The 18,610-nt window shown below is 41.5% G+C and overlaps 1 protein-coding gene and 1 long non-coding RNA gene across 3 annotated transcripts in view; one reads left to right on the top strand and one right to left on the bottom strand.

The window, feature by feature from the left end:
• LOC118493852 overlaps positions 1–18,610 on the top strand; it is a 210,705-nt gene that overhangs the window by 128,882 nt on the left and 63,213 nt on the right. The gene's annotated exons all lie outside the window — the stretch shown is intronic.
• The window catches only part of sema4c (sema domain, immunoglobulin domain (Ig), transmembrane domain (TM) and short cytoplasmic domain, (semaphorin) 4C), a 114,145-nt gene that overhangs the window by 51,515 nt on the left and 44,020 nt on the right, over positions 1–18,610 (bottom strand). For both annotated transcript variants that reach the window (XM_031300580.2, XM_031300579.2), the window contains one exon: positions 2,542–2,751. In XM_031300580.2, coding sequence (XP_031156440.1) covers positions 2,542–2,665 — 124 coding nt within the window. In that variant the 5' untranslated portion in view covers positions 2,666–2,751. The remainder of the gene's footprint in view (positions 1–2,541; positions 2,752–18,610) is intronic.

The following is an 18,610-nucleotide window of genomic DNA, read 5'->3' on the forward strand; positions in this document are numbered from 1 at the left end:
CACCCCCCCCACACTCTTTCTGCAGCTTTGTTTTTCCATTTCGTCTCTCGCCTATCTCCTCCTCAGCACCGTGGCAAGCACCCTTCCATATAAGTCATTTTACCCAGTATTGAGCCTGAAAATCTCATATTTTCTCTCCCTCTAACCATGTGGAGCAAGCTGTCAACGTGTAAAATAATCCCACTTGTTTCCAATGCAAATCAATTTATGTCAAGAATCTTTCTCCACTGAAGTGCCACACTTGAATCAAGTACGATAGAAATGACGTGATCCTCCTTCTCCCGTGTTTCATGACAAGGCTTTTATTCCAAAGATGATTTGTTTCTACAGCCAGGGTTTTTTTTTCAGAAAATCCTCAAAATTAGATACTTTTAGGTTGTGCATTTGTTTTGCTCCTTCCATATAAGACCATGAGTGCGTAGCTGTCCCTGTTGGCCCTGTCTGGTGTGTCTTTACCACAAGAGTGCTCTGGGCAAAGTGCAGCAAAATCTGGGCCGCTCACTGGCTTTGCTTACACAGTACTGGAGCATTTCCCCAGAACGTATCGACACCCTATCGATAGTTTCCGCCCCCCATCCTCTGTCCTCACATGCCACCACAACACCAGTGATGACTGTAGCATGGAGAGATGAGAGGAAGGAGGAGGGCTGTATGGAAAAAAAAGGAGAAGCGGAAGGGGGGAGGGCATGAGAAAGCTGGGTTTGAAATATCTCCACACCCCACCGCCACCAAGTGCCATTCTCCTCAAGAGCGGCTGAAATCTGAGCTCTTTGTGAAAACGCCATAAGAGCATTTGGGGTTCATACGATGAGCTGCAGCATACAAAGCAAAAAAGGGGAGGGGAAAGATAAAAGGCAAACAGAGGAGGAAGAGAAGGGAATGGAGAGATAGATATGGGATGAACGGTGGAATAGGTGGTACAGAGAGGTGAGCTTTTCCTTATTTTTTTCCCTTTCTTTATAGTATTCCCTTAATCCCCAAGAGAGAGAATGTAGCACTTCTCCTTTGAGGGATTAAAAAAAGACTATTTCTCAGCTTGCAACAATTGGCATTGTTCTGTGAAGAAAGTCGGGTCTGGCTGCAGAGGAGGGCCGAGATAAAGAGTGCAAATGCAGTTGAGCCCTAGGATTAGACTGATGTATTGTTTTACTGAGGGTTGATGTCGACCTCTTAACACAAAATCAGAAAGCATCCAACTCTGATATAATGGAAAATCCTCCCTGGTTGCTGTAATGGAATACTTTTCTGAAATTACTGCTTTTGTATTCAGATGTCTGACCAGTTAAATCGTTCCAAGGCCAACGTGGAGGATTCTATCAACTGCCGCCATCCTTAAAATCCATCTTGAGGCCTGGCCTCCGTGCATTTGGTCGAAGGCAGGAAAGTAAATGTTTTGTGCCAGGTTCAACTTTGGTGTATGTAAATCTGGAGGTTCACCAATAGCAAGCCGTATTGATAGTACTGATCTTTGAGACAACAGAGAACAGATAGAAGCTATGTAAGCCAGTTGCTGTGTTTTATTTACTACCCGTCTGTCGGAGTATAAGCTGATCCACTAAAAAGGGAATGGTTTGGGACAGTTAGTCAGACTGTAAGGAGATAGAAGTTAATGGTATAAATTCATTAAATACACCTTGTGGTGGCTGGGTTGGCTCAGTGGTAGAGCAGGCGCACATATTCTGAGAGGTTTATGCCTCGACGCAGAGGTCCAGGGTTCGAGTTCAACCTGTGACAAGTTCCTGCATGTCTTTCCCCTTTCTCACCTAGCTGTCCTGTCAAAATTGGAAAAGCCCAAAAAAATGAACCGTGTGATTATTTTGTCCTGTTATTGACCAAGCTTGCTTGTATCTGACAGTTAGTGAGTCCAGCAACGGCCCAGTTTGGAGAAAATAGAAAGAAGCTCAGATTTCCGGCTGCTAGCTAGCCAGCTACAGTAGTTCACCAACTAGCCCTGCGTGTAGTCACTATATGTAACCAAGGTTTTTACCACTGTGAACAGGCCTTTAAAGACACAGTGAAATAAAAAATTATACTTCTAATTGTGTGTCCCTGTGTTAACTGTTCAACTATCTCTTGATATTTGCCCAATATATGTTAACAAAATCATTTTTGAGTATTTTTACTTCGCCCACCATAGAAAAAACACACTTCACCGTTAGCTCGTAGGTAGCTAGCAGAGCAATATCCTAGGAACTGTCTGTGTGAAGATACCAGTTTGCTAGCTACTTTGCTAGCTTAAATCCCCTTTGGGGCAACCAGCTAACCTGGACGTGATTACCGCAAGTTCAGGATGAGTCATTAAAAATGTTTTTTTTTTTTACATTTTTAGGAAGAGAAAATAGAGAGATTTTGATATAAAAATGGTTAGCATGTAACAGGAGTCAAATGAACACACGAACACAGGGGAAATGTATTTTTTGTTATATTGTGACTTTAAGGAGCCACTACCTAACGGAATTCTCAGTCTGGTTCTCTCTGGAAAGTTTCAGTGGCCCCTGAGGTCGAACTCCTCTATCAGCTGGAAATACACTGCTCACTCACCTCGGTACCGAACAGTCTTGCGTGGGATGGGGTTCCAGTTGAGACCCAGCGACTTCTCCCATCCAACCAGGAACACCAGGAGCAAGACCTTGGTCCCGGCCATGGCTCCCCTGTCAGCTCCCATTCGTCGGAACTGGCGTTGAAGTGATGGATCGAGGGATCAATCAGTTGATCAGATGGACTGGATAGAGCAGCCTGGCTCCTGGCAGCCTGCCGAGAGAAAGAAAAACCAACACATCAGCTGGAAGCAGCAATTCACTTCCTTTATTGGCTCGGTTGAAGAATCCATTCTTTTCAGTAACAGTATTTACAACTTGCACATTTTTCAAAAAGCCACACAAAAAAACGTTCAGCACATTCAAGCTGCACTGAAAGACACATTTGTCACTTTGAAAAACATGTACTATGAAATTTAACATGGTCATCAAAATGTACAATAATGTAAAACATGAGTTATGCAAATCATTAAAGCAAACAAAGACAACGCTGTAATCAATGTGTGTGTGCCGCTGTGTGTGTGTCTGCCAAAAAAAAAACAAAAAAAAAACATTTTATTAATGACTTTTGGCTGGGGGGGGTTATGCAGGAAGGTTGTTTTTTTATCCCTCCCTCACTGTGAGCAACAATCCAGCTATCACCACTAAAAAAAAAATAGCTTATCTTGTCAAGCCAATTCAGCAGCAGTATATTAAACTGGGGCTGAGTTATCAAAGGTAATTGGTGCTGGCAATGCATCAAACAAAGTGTTGAGAAATGAATGTCAAGGCAAGGACAATCCAATAGCACTGTGTTGTAAATGAATTGGTTTATACCTAATGAACATGTCAAGTGTGCGGCTACAGAGCGACATTATACTCCAATAACAGCACAGGATGATTGACTTGTTACGCTGCTGCTGCTGCTGCTGAGACTGATGCACAGCGCCAGAGGAGGAATTTTACATAAAAATAGTACTTACACGCTTACAATGACACTCAAGTATTTGTAGGCTTGTGAGGACCTGCCAGCCCATTAACTTTTACCGTATGTCACATCGTTACTTAGCTATTGTGAACTCAGTGACATCAATTAGCGGCATAAACATGGTAATTCAAGGTGCAACATGTTAAGTTAAACCGTGAACAGCCTTAGATATATTCATTTATTTTTATCAGTACAGTGTTCAAGTGTGAAAATAACTGGAGGACCTGTCCCCATTACCAAAGGCCTCAGCATGCTTCAAACTAGTCACTCATTGCCAGACCTTCCTCCACAGCGCTGCGGAGGAGGGTCTGGCTAGTCCACACAGCATTCCTGGATGGGGAGAAAAACGTGCTCTGGTTTATTGGCATTTCTTTGAACCAATCACAATCGTCATGGGCAGCGCTAAGCATCGCAAGGAGCCGCTGCAAAATAGTCTCGGGAAGGAAGTTGTTTTGGTGGAACGTGTATGTTCAAAAGTTGTTTTAGTTATGCAACAGAAAACTCAGATTGGACAGATAATCTAGCTAGCTGTCTGGATTTACCCTAACCTACCCTTTAAAATTCCAACACAAAGAAAGCGGAACGTCGTGGATATAGACGATATAACGTGTCACTGTGATTGTGTGAATATGGAAAACAGTCAGTCGTGAGTATACAGTACATGAACACTGGGTAAAGGCTTCGTTTGTTTGATTGTTTTGTTCATGAGATCATGAACATAAAACCACGTAACAATATCACAATAATATACAATACAATACAATACCTTTTGTAATCTCTCCATCTTTTACAACAATTTGTTCTCGGGTTGTACCCCACAGCTCTGTATTAGGGCCATTGCTTTTCTTCTAGTATATGTTTCCACTTGGAATATATATATATATATATCTCATCATCATCATCATCATTTCCTTTTGAAATTAAAACTGCTATCTCAGAATGGTGTTTCTGTTTTCCTTTCATTTGACTTCATCTTATGACCAAAGTGTATGTATCTATTTCAAATGACCACACTCAAAAGCGGGGCGACAACCCTCCTGTCATAACCTCCTCCTGGCTGCATCCCCGAGTCTTTTGCATGTCTTAGTCGACAATTAATAGCACTGATTCAGACCACACTCTATCCTCGAAGGCATTCATGGTCTTGAACGCGAAAAATTGTACATTAAATGTATGTTATCGGATTGTCTGTTTTCTAAAGGTTACAAAAATCGTCAGAAGCCGCCCCACATGATTATGCTATCTGAAATTGGGTTTCTAGATAGTGTTCCATAACCTGATTAGCACTTTGTTTGAAGTAGACCTAATCTACAAAACATTGTGTCCATGGTTTTCACAGAGACCTTTTTCTCTCTCGGTAGAAAGTAGTTCCAATCAGATTTTTTCGAGTACCTGCACAAGACACTGTCTGCAAAGAGATGTCACTGTTACATTTAAATGTCATTTTTAAATGCCATGAGTGCCACAAGCTAAAATCCTCCCACTTCTGTTGTATTCAAATGGCAGCAGAAATCCCAGAGATTTCAAACCTCAGCACGTAAAAACCCAAACTATCTGCATGGCGAGATACCACTGGGAATGGTGAAAAAACAAAAACAATACCAAGATGTTTTCTTTTAGTAGTAAATTTGGGTGAGCTGACCCTTTAATTTAAAGGTGACCTATAATAAACCCACTGCATCTCCAACTCACTGATCATAATCTAAACCAAGTCCAATTACTCTCACCTTAACACTAAACCAATTACTGAACTTTAACTTCACCACTGCAGATATAAGGAATGATGGGTCTTTCTTAATGTTTGTATTCATAAGAGTTGAAATGCAAAGGTCCACACACACGCAGAAACGCACACACACCTTCTGTAAGCTTTCTGCACTGCGTATCAGTGAGTGAAATGGCGCCTTTGATGATGCATGCTCATTGGAGAAGGGAACCCACTGACTCTGATTTTGGGCAACAAAATGTCAACTATATTTACTTTAACCCAGCACAAAAATAAAATACCTCTGTACATGTAGCACATTGCATCTCTCCTACTCTTTCTTCCTAATCTATTCCCACATATGAATATTAAATTCCAGTGCTGGCATAAAAAAAAACATTTGGTATAGTGGATTGGCAGGAGAGGTAATTGAGATTGTGTGTGTGTGTGTGTGTGTGTGCGTGCGTGCGTTGGTGTGTGTGGGTGTGTGCATGTGTGTGTGTGTGCCCATGTCCAACCACAGTGACTGTTATTGATTACACTTTTGAGAGGAAAATAAGAAGAGCCACCCTCCACCCCTGGATCAGATCATAGCAGTGTGCCGTTTAATGAGCGTGATTAAACGCTGGGTTTGGGTGAAAGCTCTTCAAGCCTCGCAGTGGCGGCTACCGGCTTTATTGGATCGATGCTGGAGGCCTTGGCGGCCAATGCTTGAGTGAGCCCAGACTGAGATTGAGAGGTTGCGATGGAAGGAGTGAGGGAGGGATGAAGGGTTGAAAGAATGAGAGAATTGGTGGGCGAGTTATGGAGTAAGAAAAGAAGAAAAAAAAACACGTCTGGAGACTTTGCAGGAGTTTTTTTCTGTTTCTTCTTCTTCTCCCTCAACATCCATCCTTCTGTCTCTGTGCTGAAAGCTAACCGAGTGAAGTGGGCATCCTGAAGGCCGGATTAAGTGAAGAGGCAGTGTGTAAACACTGCAGGGGAAGATGAGGAGGAAGAGGATAGCAAAGCAGCGGATACAAGGCTTGAGCTGAGGAAAAGCTTAAAAAACCCTTCACTGTCATTTCCTCTTCCTCTGTTTGCTGCCTTTCTCTGCTTTTCTTGGAGTCCATCTCCCTCTCTTTCCTCTCCTCCGCTGACGGAGCACAACTGTTTGTCACTAGCCAAAGCGTCAAACTAAACATTGATTTTTTTTGATTTTCAAATCCATCCAAAGAGGGGCATAGATGGAAATTGCTCTTTCTGTGAATAACATCCTGAAACTCGCTCCTATTTATTTTGGTCTTATCCATGTTTGAGCTGTGGACAGATTTACTATAGAAATATTGTTTTTGGTTGCTATGATTATAGTGACAAAGACGCTACTGCATTTTTCATTATTAATCTTAAACTACTTCTCGCCAAATTCCACATTCACCAATGTAATATTTCAAAAAAAACAATTCTTTATATGTATGAAGGAAATGGAACTATACTGTATGTGTCAATGGTTTCTTCCTCACGAAACAAAAAAGCTATGAAAAACAAATGTATGCAATATCTTTCATGTTTTTAGTGTGAACTTATTTTTATACACTACTTTGCATTGGATTTGTTCCGTTGTCTTTTTCAGTTCGGCACGGCATTTAGTTTTATTTTCCCAATGCTTCATGTGTATGCACGTCATTCTGATGTTTTCTTTTGATACTATTTTGATTCTAAAAATAACAAAACAATCTCCCCTCGCTCTACTGCTCATGCACCTGTTGGTTCAGAGAAACAGAGAGAGAGAGAGAGAGAGAGAGAGAGAGAGAGAGAGAAACAGAATTGCATTTCTTATGTACTTACAAATATGAAGACTTAAGAACCAAATATTTATTTGAAAAACGCATTCCAGGCTTCACTACCTACACTGAGGACAAACAGCTTCCTTTTTTATTAGGGGAAGATAAAAGCACGGCATGGCTAGCAGCTAAATATGTCTTCTCCTGCCACAAAATAAGGCCAAAATAATTAGAGAATTGTATATATTATAATTATTATTATTTTTCTCTCTTTCTCTTTTTTTTATATTATTGTTTCAACGAACCCTTTGAGGGACATGCACAGAATTTGTTTATTATCTGCAATGATATCATAATTATCCTGTTTGCTTGTGTTATTATATCAGACGTATTTACACCTTGTTGTTGTTTATATGTATGTTTGTTGTTATGCTTGTTCCAGGCAACACAGATGTATTGATTATGTCATGCCAATAAAGCCAACTGAAATTGAAAAATTGAAAATTGAATTGAGAGGGAAAGAGAGAGGGAGAGAAAGAGAGAGAGAGAGAGAGAGAGAGAGAGGGAGAGAAAGAGAGAGAGAGAGAGAGAGAGAGAGAGGGAGAGGGAGAGAGAGAGAGAGAGAGAGAGAGAGAGAGAGAGAGACACAGACATTCTCTGGTTTTAGGTTAGAAGCCGTGCACGGTGGATATTTTACAAGCACGGACCAGGTGAAGTTATTGGCAAGCATGCAAGGAGTGTTTTTGTGGGCAACACTGATTATCACATACTTTTCCCACAGATTCTTTAATGTGTCACACAATAAAACTGGGATTAGAATGTCTGGATGGAGCTCAATGCCATTGTAGTAAAACAACAAGAAATGTAAATTTGCATAATAAATTCCTACTGAAATATGTCACTTGTAAAAAAGAAAAATAACCTTATAAACAAACCCAGAGCCAGTGTGGCTCATAAGCAGTGGTGGAAGAAGTAAAACATATTTGGAATCTTGTTCTTGTTTTTAGTATTTTAGTGTGTTAGGTCTACTTGTATATACTATTTGGTAATAAAAAAAATAAAAGTACATTATCCTTCACTTTAAAGTAAGTGTAGCATTACCACAATAAAAAAAGTACTCCGTTACAATTAAAAGTCATGCATTTAAAATTGGAATTGTACAAAGCCTTTAAAAACAGTCCTCAGTTCAGTGTGACTCATTTAGCTGCTTTAATAGCATGTAGCTCAGGGATTCCATACAGTGCCAATATTGGAAATTGCGCCATTCACCATAGAGCAATAACAATCAACTAACAGATTAGCTAGCTGCAATTTTGTTTTCTATTCAGCGTTGTTGCCTTCTTCATTTGTTTCCACCGTGCTGCTAAAACTGCCCAGTGAATCTGCAAGCCACTTCTGCGGCGGGAACTTTATGGACGCCAGGGGAGACAGCTGAAGTCACTCTATGATGTATTTTTCTTCTTCGTTCGATCAAGCGGGCACTTATGATCCCTGGTTGTGTTGTTAGGAGCGAGATTCAGCCTCGCTCTCCCCTGATGACCAAATTAACTCACTTGCTCAGTCTCTCACCGCGGCCTCTTTAAGGTCCTGCGGCGTCACATAACTCTGCAGGCGGTATCAAATCATCTTTTAGCTGCTGGTGTTGTTGTTGAGCCTGGTTTAGCTAATGAGCTGAGACGCGGCAGCCTAATACTTTTAGTCAGCACTCCACAATGGAGAGCTCATTAAAACATACAGAGAAATAGGTCACATGTTCTGATTGGCTTGCTGAGCACGTATGTGGGCGTTTTTTGTTGTCGTGGGGCCTGAATGTGTGCTTGTGTGTGCTCAGTGTGTGTGTATTCTTGTCCGACTTTATTGGTTGGTAAGATGAGTGCCCGTAGGGAGAAGCAAACCAGGGTCGTTTCTTCGAAGTGAACGGATGTCAGGGAAAAAGAAAGGAAGGCAAGAACGTTTTCAACCCCCATCTGTCTGTCCTCTTTTCTTCATCGCTCTGTGTCTATGCTTTCCGCTGTCCTCTTACTGCCCTTCCTTTTGCCAAACCCTCCTTTCCTGGCAGCCTTTTCCTACCCTTCCTCACATGTTGACACACACACACACACACACACACACACACACACACACACACACACACACACACACACACACACACACACACTGACCTCTGGTGCAGTCCCAGCTGATTGCTAGTCCTTCCAGGCATTGTTTGACTTTTAACCCCGACCTCTGACCCTTTTGTGGGTCAGCGAGCTAGGGCACATCACCCACCGCGCTCCAGTCTGTCTTTCACACTGGAACAGACTTAATGTTCTTTGACCCATAACTGCCACTATAAAAACAAACACACACGTACGTACGGACGGACTGCTAAAGAACTGCTCCCACTCTACATCTCCCCTCTCCCTTCCCTGCAAAACAAACACAGCTACCGTCAGCTCTCTTCCTTCCTTCCTTCCTGCAACCCCGTCCCCTCCCCTTTCCCTCCACCTTTTATTGCTCCAGGAGCATTTGAACACACACACAAGTGCAAACTCTAACACACACGCACAGAAGCTGTTTCACCTAAATAGAACAAACTGGATCAAACGATTTCACACCTCGTGGACGGTGGGATGAGAGCGGCTCCAGGACTTTTATGCCGCGCTCCCCTCACTTTGTAATCATCATCGTGGGAGGAGCAGCACTGGTGCATACATGGTTGGACATGTATGGGTTTCTGAGGCTGCCGATAGTCAGGTTTCTACATTGGTTTATTTGAAAAATGTCCCAACAAATTTATAATGCTGAAAGCATCTGAAACAGCAATGAGAGCATTGTGGGACAATGAATCTCAGTTTTAAAACCAAGACTAACTCTCTAGAATGAAGTATGATATAAAAGGACTAGAAGTAATTACTAGAAAAATGTCTCAACAACTATAGGATCGACTGGCATGAATTGTTGTGCAGGAGTTTAGGGTCCCCAGAGGAGAAATCCTACTGACCTTTCCTCCAGCGCCACCATGAAGTCGACATTTGTAGTTTATAGTGAAAATACCTAAAAAACTATTAGATGGACTTACGGATATTTGACATAGATATTCATGTCCCGCTCAGAATGAATTGTGATGATTTTGGTGATTCCCTAACTTTTTATTTGTCCAATACTTTGGTTTATGACCACAAACCTGCAGAACAAATGGCATCCCCATCAGCCTCGGCTGTAGTTTGTGTTTGGTGCTACTTAGTATATATTAGCATACTAACACGCTAAACTAAGCTGGTGAACCTGCTAAACTCTGCATGTTAGCATTGCCAGTGAGCATGTTAGCATGCTGATGTTAGCATTTAGCTCAAAGCACCTGTAAGTGCAGCATCACAGAGTTGCTAGCACGGCGGGCTGTAGACTTTTGCTAGTACAAGTGAAAACATCTGCCAGTGCAGAAAAATAATTTGAACCTGGTCTCATTACAAATCACCTTGTTTCAAGAACATTCTGGAAATGAGTGCCAGTATCTTGAAACAATACAGGAAAAGGCAGCACATGGCATTAGAATACAGAGAATGGCACTCAATTGAAGAAAATTGTTATTAAAAACATCTTCAAACTAGTTAGTTAGTTTGTGTTTAGTGCTAATTAGTAGGCTATATATTAGCATACTAACACGCTAAACTAAGCTGGTGAAACTCTGCATGATAGCACTGTCACTGAGCATGTTAGCATGCTGATGTTAGCATTTAGCTCAAATCACCTGTAAGTGCAGCCTCACAGAGCTGCTAGCATGGCTGGCTGTAGACTTTTGCTAGTACAGGTGAAAACATCTGCCACTGCAGAAAGATAATTTAAACCTCATTACAAATCAACTTGTTTCAAGAACATTCTGGAAATGAGTGTCAGTATCTTGAAACAACACAGAAAAATTCAGCACAATGTGGCATTAGAATACAGAAAATGGCACTCAATTTGAGGAAATTGTTACTGAAAACGTGTTTAAACTAGAGGGGCACTTAAAGAACGCAGACTTCTACCAAGGCCATGCCCAATCTTGCAATGTTAATGAAAGTTAAAAAATGTAATGGGTTCTTCATTGGCCTATCCTGTACATCCTTCCACTAAGTTTCATGAAAATTGGGCAGACAGACAAATAAACCTAACCGAAAACAAAACCGCTATGGCGTTTTTTTTCATTTGTTTGGTAAAAAACTTTTAGGACTAAACAATAGACAAGAATGACTTGATAAGGTGATGGTCATTTCCTACCTTTGACTAGGGAGGAATCTCCATCACACAAGAAGTGGATGTCACTTAAGTAGAAAAAAGTGGGTCTTATAGGAGGAACAGTCCATTTGGTGCCACGGTTCAGCTTTTTGAACTTTCAAAGAGAGCTCTTACAGATAAATAGTTCAAAGCGTGATACATTTTCCACACAGAAGGATTCATTGCCAAGTGATAATTTGTAACCCAAGTTCATTTAGTATTCTGGTGGTTCAAAATGTTATCGGAGAGTCTGTGAAGCCACCAGACAGCCTTGGAAGAAGATGTATCATATGATAATTTCACCAATTTAAATGGTTTTTATTAGGGGTGGGAATCTTTTACCATCTCACGATTCAATTCGATTCCGATTCTTGAGGCCACGATTCGATTCAAAATCGATTTTCGATTCAAAAAGATTTTTGATTCAAAACGATTTGATTTTATCCATAATGATTTCTAATCGGGTTTCTGATCATGATCTACTCTCATCTGCTTTGCTATACAGAATGACAAACGGAGACATTAAAGTGTCTTTTTCACATTTATTAAGTTCAATTCTCAGGGAAGTGCCTTTTATCAAAAACATTGTCTGGTTCTCAATTGCTACTCATTAGTAGCTAGCTATAAAATAAGTTGGAACAAAAATAAAGTGCTTCTTCATAATACAAAATGGTTGAAAATAGATGCATTTCCCAGGAAAGTTGCAGTTTACCACAAATATCATGTAGAACATAACCGGTGAAGACAAAAAAACATCTATATTTCTCAGTCAGTCAAGTTATGAAAATAAAGTGATTCTTTCAAAATGAAAAATACTACCCCTAAGCTACCTGTCTCTGAAATGTTCACATGTTTGTGCCACTCTGGTCGTTTCGGTTAGGGCACTGGCGACCTTTCTTTTAGTCTCATTGTAAAGCTGTGGCACAGCTGTCTCAGTGAAAAACTTGCGGGACGGTATGGTGTACCTTGGCTCTGCTGTCTGTAACATGCAGACGAACCCCTCATTCTCCACCACACTGTAAGGCCTTAGGTCTTTGGCGATGAAGCAGGCGATAGACCGAGTTATTTTTTTTGCCCTCTCGGAGTTGGCAGGAAGTTTCGTGAAGCACTGCAGTGTGCGTTGGTCTGCAGCTGGCGGCTGCTCTGTGTCGCTGAGCTCCGGGTGATGCCTATTAATATGAGCCCGCGCATTTGTTGTGCTGCCGAAGTACTTGGTCTTCGTTTTGCAAAGCTTGCACACTGTGTGTGTCATGTCCAGCGCAGTGCTTCCAGGCATTCGGTAAAAACCAAAATTACGCCAAACTTTAGCTTTAAGTGAAGACGGGGCTGGTTGGATCTCCCTCTCATCCATATTTGCTTCCTCTTTGTTCTAGTGATTTACCGCTCACGTTCAAAAACCGGCTGCGTGGTGACATCCGGACGTCCCGGATAGGCTAGTTACAAAAATGGAGGCGAACAGCCAGCTGATTTTATTTATTTATTAAATCGATTCTTGGACATTTCAGATCGATTCTGAATCGTTGCAAATGAGAATCTAGATTCTTCTGTGAATCGATTTTTTGGCACACCCCTAGTTTTTATACAGCTGAAACGTTTTGATCAGAAAATCAGCCTTTATAAACAGGGAGGTTCCTCCAAAACAACTTTGGTGATTTGGATCCCAGCTTAGATTTGTAAGTCGCTCTGTATGACAATACTGTCAAAATATACAATGGCTCCACTTGTGACGTTGCATCAAAGAAGAGATTTCAAAGTTCCAGGGTTCAAGTCCAGAGCAAAATGAATATGAAATCGGAATGAAAAAATATCATGTTACAGCAATCCCTGCAAAATTGATGACTTGTGGAATGTGAAGTGAAGGCAGTCAACAAGGACTTCAGCATTGTGCTATTTCTTCTCACTTGTTCAAACAGTGCTGCAGAGCCATGCGTGCAACCTGGGAAACAAAAACCTTACAGCTCAACATAGCACCGAAAAGCTTTTTCCCATACGGTGACAGGAAAGATGAAGACAACTGATCTTTTATTCAGAGTGTGAAGCTAATGGAGCAGACATGGACACTCCATTGACAATCAAACATGCATACACCACCCACACTGTACTCAGCATCTGAGAGTCTTTGTACAAAGACACAGGTGGACACTTAAGCAGGTACGGTGTGTGTTTAAGTGTATGAGAGTGTGCATGCATGGTTTAAAGCAATATCAAGCCTGAATGAGTCTGCATGTAAGTGATAGCATTAACTAGCATGTCTGTGAATATCGCTGTGACCAAATGGGTGGGTTGAGTCTTTATGTTGACCAACTCACATTAAAGAGCTCTGTGTGCGGATGAAAGACTGACAATCAAAGAGGGGTTTGATCATGCATCATGCATGCAGCGTGAGCATGTGTATGAATGCAGAAGATGAATGCAAAAGAGTTTGTGTGTGTGATCGTGCCATAGCGTCTAACATGATGGTAAAGGTGCAGTAGGTAAGACTTATAAAACTAACTTTCTGTCATATTTACTGAAACTGACCCTATGTTCCAGTAGACAATTAATGATTTGCTAACCAGCGGCGAGGCATTAATCAATTCAGCCTGTTCTCGTGAACTATACGTTCGAAAAGCGTTCACAGGACTTTCAAGTTGGAAAACAAAAGACTTTCACCCAGGAAATGTGTATTCCTTCGGAGTGTTTTAATACAAACCAAGATCTTTTTCCTAAACTTAGCTAGTCATTTCGGTGCCTAAACTTAACTTTTGTTGCCGCATATGATACAATATCATACAAACCCGTTCATGAGAATGCATTGATCAATTCAACAGCATCGAGTTGATATCATTGACTTTCCTTACCCATGGTGACAGGAATTCCCCTCCCATCCTAATTACCTCAAACTGAAGCGGAACGGAGCACCACGTTTGACTTTAAACAACCTACTTCCACTTGATGGAAACATCAAAAAAATAAAACTCCCACGAGAGTTTGCAGTGTAACATCTTTGCATCCCGCGCTGCTGCCTCCCTCCAGCACCCTGCTCTTTCATGTGTCTCCCCTGGGAGATTCTGCAGGCCTTCAAATCTCCATCTTCTCTCCTTTCATCCTTACTGAAGCTCTTGCTTGCTCCCCCCCCCCCCTCCCCCCGTCGCCTTGTCCATGTCATGGTTGGCTGGTCAGGCGTGGTCAGCTGATAATTCTTTGATCGGCGCTCTGATCTCTCCCATCAGTGCCAGGGGCTTCAGCTGATTACAGATGAAATGGATCTGATTTGGACTCTAACTTGGGGCCAAACACCTGCTCAGACCCCAAGAAGTGATAGAAGAGGAGGCACGGGCGGGAAGATGAAACCAGAGAGACTGACGTCCAATTCATCGGACAGCGGGACCATCTGTGCATTTGGTCTGTGGCCGTAAACGCACGCCTGATGGAGGCCGTGACTTTCAGTAAGTCTATTTCAGTTAGCCTAATAGCTGGTTGGATTTGCATTGAGAGATGATCTTATGGAAAGTACCCCATGCCAATCTCTAGGTATGGTGAAGGGTATGTGATGATGTGGGGCTATTTTAATTCCAAAGGCCAAGGGAACTTTATCAGGATGCATAGTATCCTGGATCCATGAAATAACTGGCCTTTAAAAATAAAAATCTGCCTGCCTCTATGGGAATTTAAAGGTCCAATAAAAAAAAATAGTTACTGCAGTACAAATTCAAAATACTGGAGAGAGTCGTCTCCCCCGCCCCCTCCTGCCCAGACTCGAAGTTCACGTTGGTTGCCAGGCTGAGACCGCAGCATCCAACAATATTAGACAGCGGAGTAGCTAACATTAGATGCTGGCTATATTGACAGTCATAAAGCCCGTGCTCACGCGGAGCTCTGTACAAAACTGACAGGCACACTTTTTCAGCTTAGAATTACAGTAGGAACCGCTAAAAACCCAACAACCTCGCTGTCCTCTCCACATGCCAGGATAGGAAATGCTAAAAATAGCACTAACTTGCCATCCTATTCCACACGACTGAACACACTTCATTGGCTTAGAATTGCGGCAACAATTGCTAAACACACTGCAAACTCACGGTCCTCTCTTCCCGATTCACAGCCTCCCTCTCTTAGCTTAAAATAACTCACCATTGTACATGTTGTAAACAGCTGTTTACTCCGGTAACGTTAGCAGTTAGCAGGGTTAGCATGGCGTCGTTAGCCAGGACCAGTCTGGATCACTTTACTGGCTGTGTCTCAATTGTTTTTGCGAGAAACCAACTCGGGTACTCGAGCTATATAATTCAATGTGAGTACACAAATGTTTAAATTACATAAAATGCCCTTCTAGCTGTGATAAATTAGCCCGAAGCTAATGCTTACCTGTTCAGGAGTAAATTAGCCAACTCAGCGTCTGTTTGGGCTCTAAGCTGTCTCCATCTTTCAAATTGATCTCCAATATTTACCCGGGGTTTGTTATATCTCTGGTCATGCAACTGTTACTATCTCCGTTGATCCCGTTCGCTTGTGTGCCGCTGGGTTTACGCTTTTACATGTGTATCTGGCAACCCGTCCTGGCTGTCAAACTGGGCCGTTGATAACAACACACAGGCCAAAACATAAACATAAATTCCGTCATGGAACGTAAATTTCAAAAAGAAAAAATACTGACATTAGCATTGTTGTCAGAAAAGATAATATTTCAGCTTAACATGTTTCCTTAATATCTGATGAGGCATTGGTGTCATTTTTGGATTTATTACAGTAAATATATTACATATTGGTCCTTTAACATAGGGGTGTACTTACTTATTACATTTATTTATTTACGATACATTATTCATTCACAAAGAAAATTGGTGTCCTTAAAGGTTTTTCTAATTTTTTTAATTAAGGCATTAAGATCAATTTCCAAAAGATGATTTTTTTTTATTCCTCTTTTTAGTCAACTTTAGCATGGGTGTATTCACTTATGCTGAGCTCTGTATATATATATATATATATATATATATGCCTGGGATATATAATAAATATCAGTTATATATATATATATATATGTTCATGCAGCAACCAGGAGCAGTGTTTTTGCCCTGGAATAGATTTCATTACTGGAAATGATTCCCTGGGATAAGATGATAATGATTACCCAATCATTTTTCACAATTTTGTAAATTGACTAAATAGCAGATTAAATTAGCCCATTTTTGTCATCGTCATGACAACCGTTTGGGTAACTGTTTCTAGCTTCTTTGTCCACTAAAATAGACAGACAGACAGATACGCCAGTCACTAGTGATTGATTGGGACAAAATAACCCCAACACTGCAGTAAAATAACATCTGAACAGTAAAGTGTTAACATGAGCATGAAAATAGCATTTTTTTTGGGCTAAGGGGTTCGTTGAACGTCTGGAGAGAGAGTGTGGCGAGAGAGTGAGAGAGAGAGTCCCTATCTAGCTACATTAACCAGATTTCTCTTAATCCTTTAACCTGATTGTGGAAACCAGGTTTTGGTTTCCTTGAGATGTAAGAAATAAGATTACCTCAGAAAGCTGGCATTAACCAGGTTATGTATGTGCGAGCAGACAAACTGTCTGTGTGTGTGTGTGTGTGTGTGTGTATATCTGAGGCTCCCTCTCCCTTTTCTCTCTGGTTGCCCTTGTGCCCGCCGTATGTTGTGTCTGATGTGCAGGCCCCGTGTGCAGGCCTGGGGGATGCTGGGATAGCGCTCTGACCTTTCATCAATGCACACTTATTATATAAGTGTGTGTGTGCTACTCCATGATCCCCATGTAGTCACAGGTCGATCAGCCTTGCTCAAGGGGACAGACAGACAGACACACACACACACACACACACACACACACACACACACACACACACACACACACACACACATATTTAGACTGACACTGTTTTAGGTGCATATTTACATACTGAATATAATTGCTGCACACATATACAGACTCCTACATACCAGGGCTCCAACTACCGATGATTTTCATTGTCGATTAATCTGTCGATTTTTTTTTTATTCTTTGGTCTATAAAATGTCAGAAAATGGTGAAAATGTTGATCAGTGCTTCGTGAAGCCCAACATGATAGTGGCTATAGTATTAATGACGGGAACAAAGCAGGAAGTGGAGTGACGAAGTGTAAGAGCGCCAAATTTGGAAGAGGCAGGTTGTGGTGGTGGATGGCATAAACCAACACAGGACTTTCACCCAGGGGAGTGGGCTTCATGTCCAGTTTGAAAATAAAAAGTCAACGGCAAGTTTTTTTTGTTTACTTTACAAACGCCACTTTGAGCGTCACATGCGTAACCGGAACTTAAGTAAGGTCTGATTTGAACCCAAACCACAACCGACGTTCTGTGAGGACGGAAAACGCTCCTGTGGGTATATCATATTGTTGTATGGTTTGGAGGACTTGTTGAAATATTCCCATTCACGTAGTTCACACATTCAGAAGTTGGAATCAGAGATTTTACTTTTTTCCAGAAAAAAATACTTAAACTGATTAATCGATTATCAAAATAGTTGCCGATTAATTTAATAGTTGACAACTAATCGATTAATCTTCGCAGCTCTACTACACACACACACACACACACACACACACACACACACACACACACACACACACACACACATATGCATGCATACAGTATATTCACACACACACATACATTTATTTGGATAATACATGCATGTACACTGTACTCACATACAAAAACATAAAAGGAATGCTTTATCACGTGTCATATGCACACCAGCACATAAACTTCTTCAATTCCACCACTCACATATTGTTGTAACCTACTCCTCACACACCAGTGCACTAATCAAATCACCACGGCAAATATGCTCCTTCCCTCCCGTTGGGCAGATTCAGACAAACAAAAGCTGACAAACTTTCTCTCTTGTATTTCAAAGCTCATTAAAAAGCATTCACCGCTGTACGGTCTAGCGCTTAATCAGCTCTGAATAATAGAAATGGTCGTATTGACGCCTGCGGGCACCTGACGTACTGTCTCATTCCGTAACAACAACCGCTGGGCGTATGAATGCAAAACACAACGACACACACACACACACACACACACACACACACACACACACACACACACACTTAGTGTGTTTCACTATCTTTGTGGGGACCCGTCATTGACATAATGCATTCCCTAGCCCCTTACCCTAACCTTAACCATCACCACTAAATGCCTAACCTTAACCCTTACCCTCACCCTAACCATAACCTAATTCTAACCCAATTCTTACAACCAAGTCTTAACCCTCAAACAGTCCTTTGAAGTTGTGAGGTCCAGCATTTTGGCCCCACAAAGCTGTCTGAACCCCACAAGTATACTGTATTCCCAATTTTTGGTGCCCACGAATATAGTTAAATAAGAACACACACACACACACACACACACACAC

This window comes from Sander lucioperca, chromosome 2, assembly GCF_008315115.2.
Source record: "Sander lucioperca isolate FBNREF2018 chromosome 2, SLUC_FBN_1.2, whole genome shotgun sequence".
Classification (NCBI taxonomy): Eukaryota; Metazoa; Chordata; class Actinopteri; order Perciformes; family Percidae; genus Sander; species Sander lucioperca.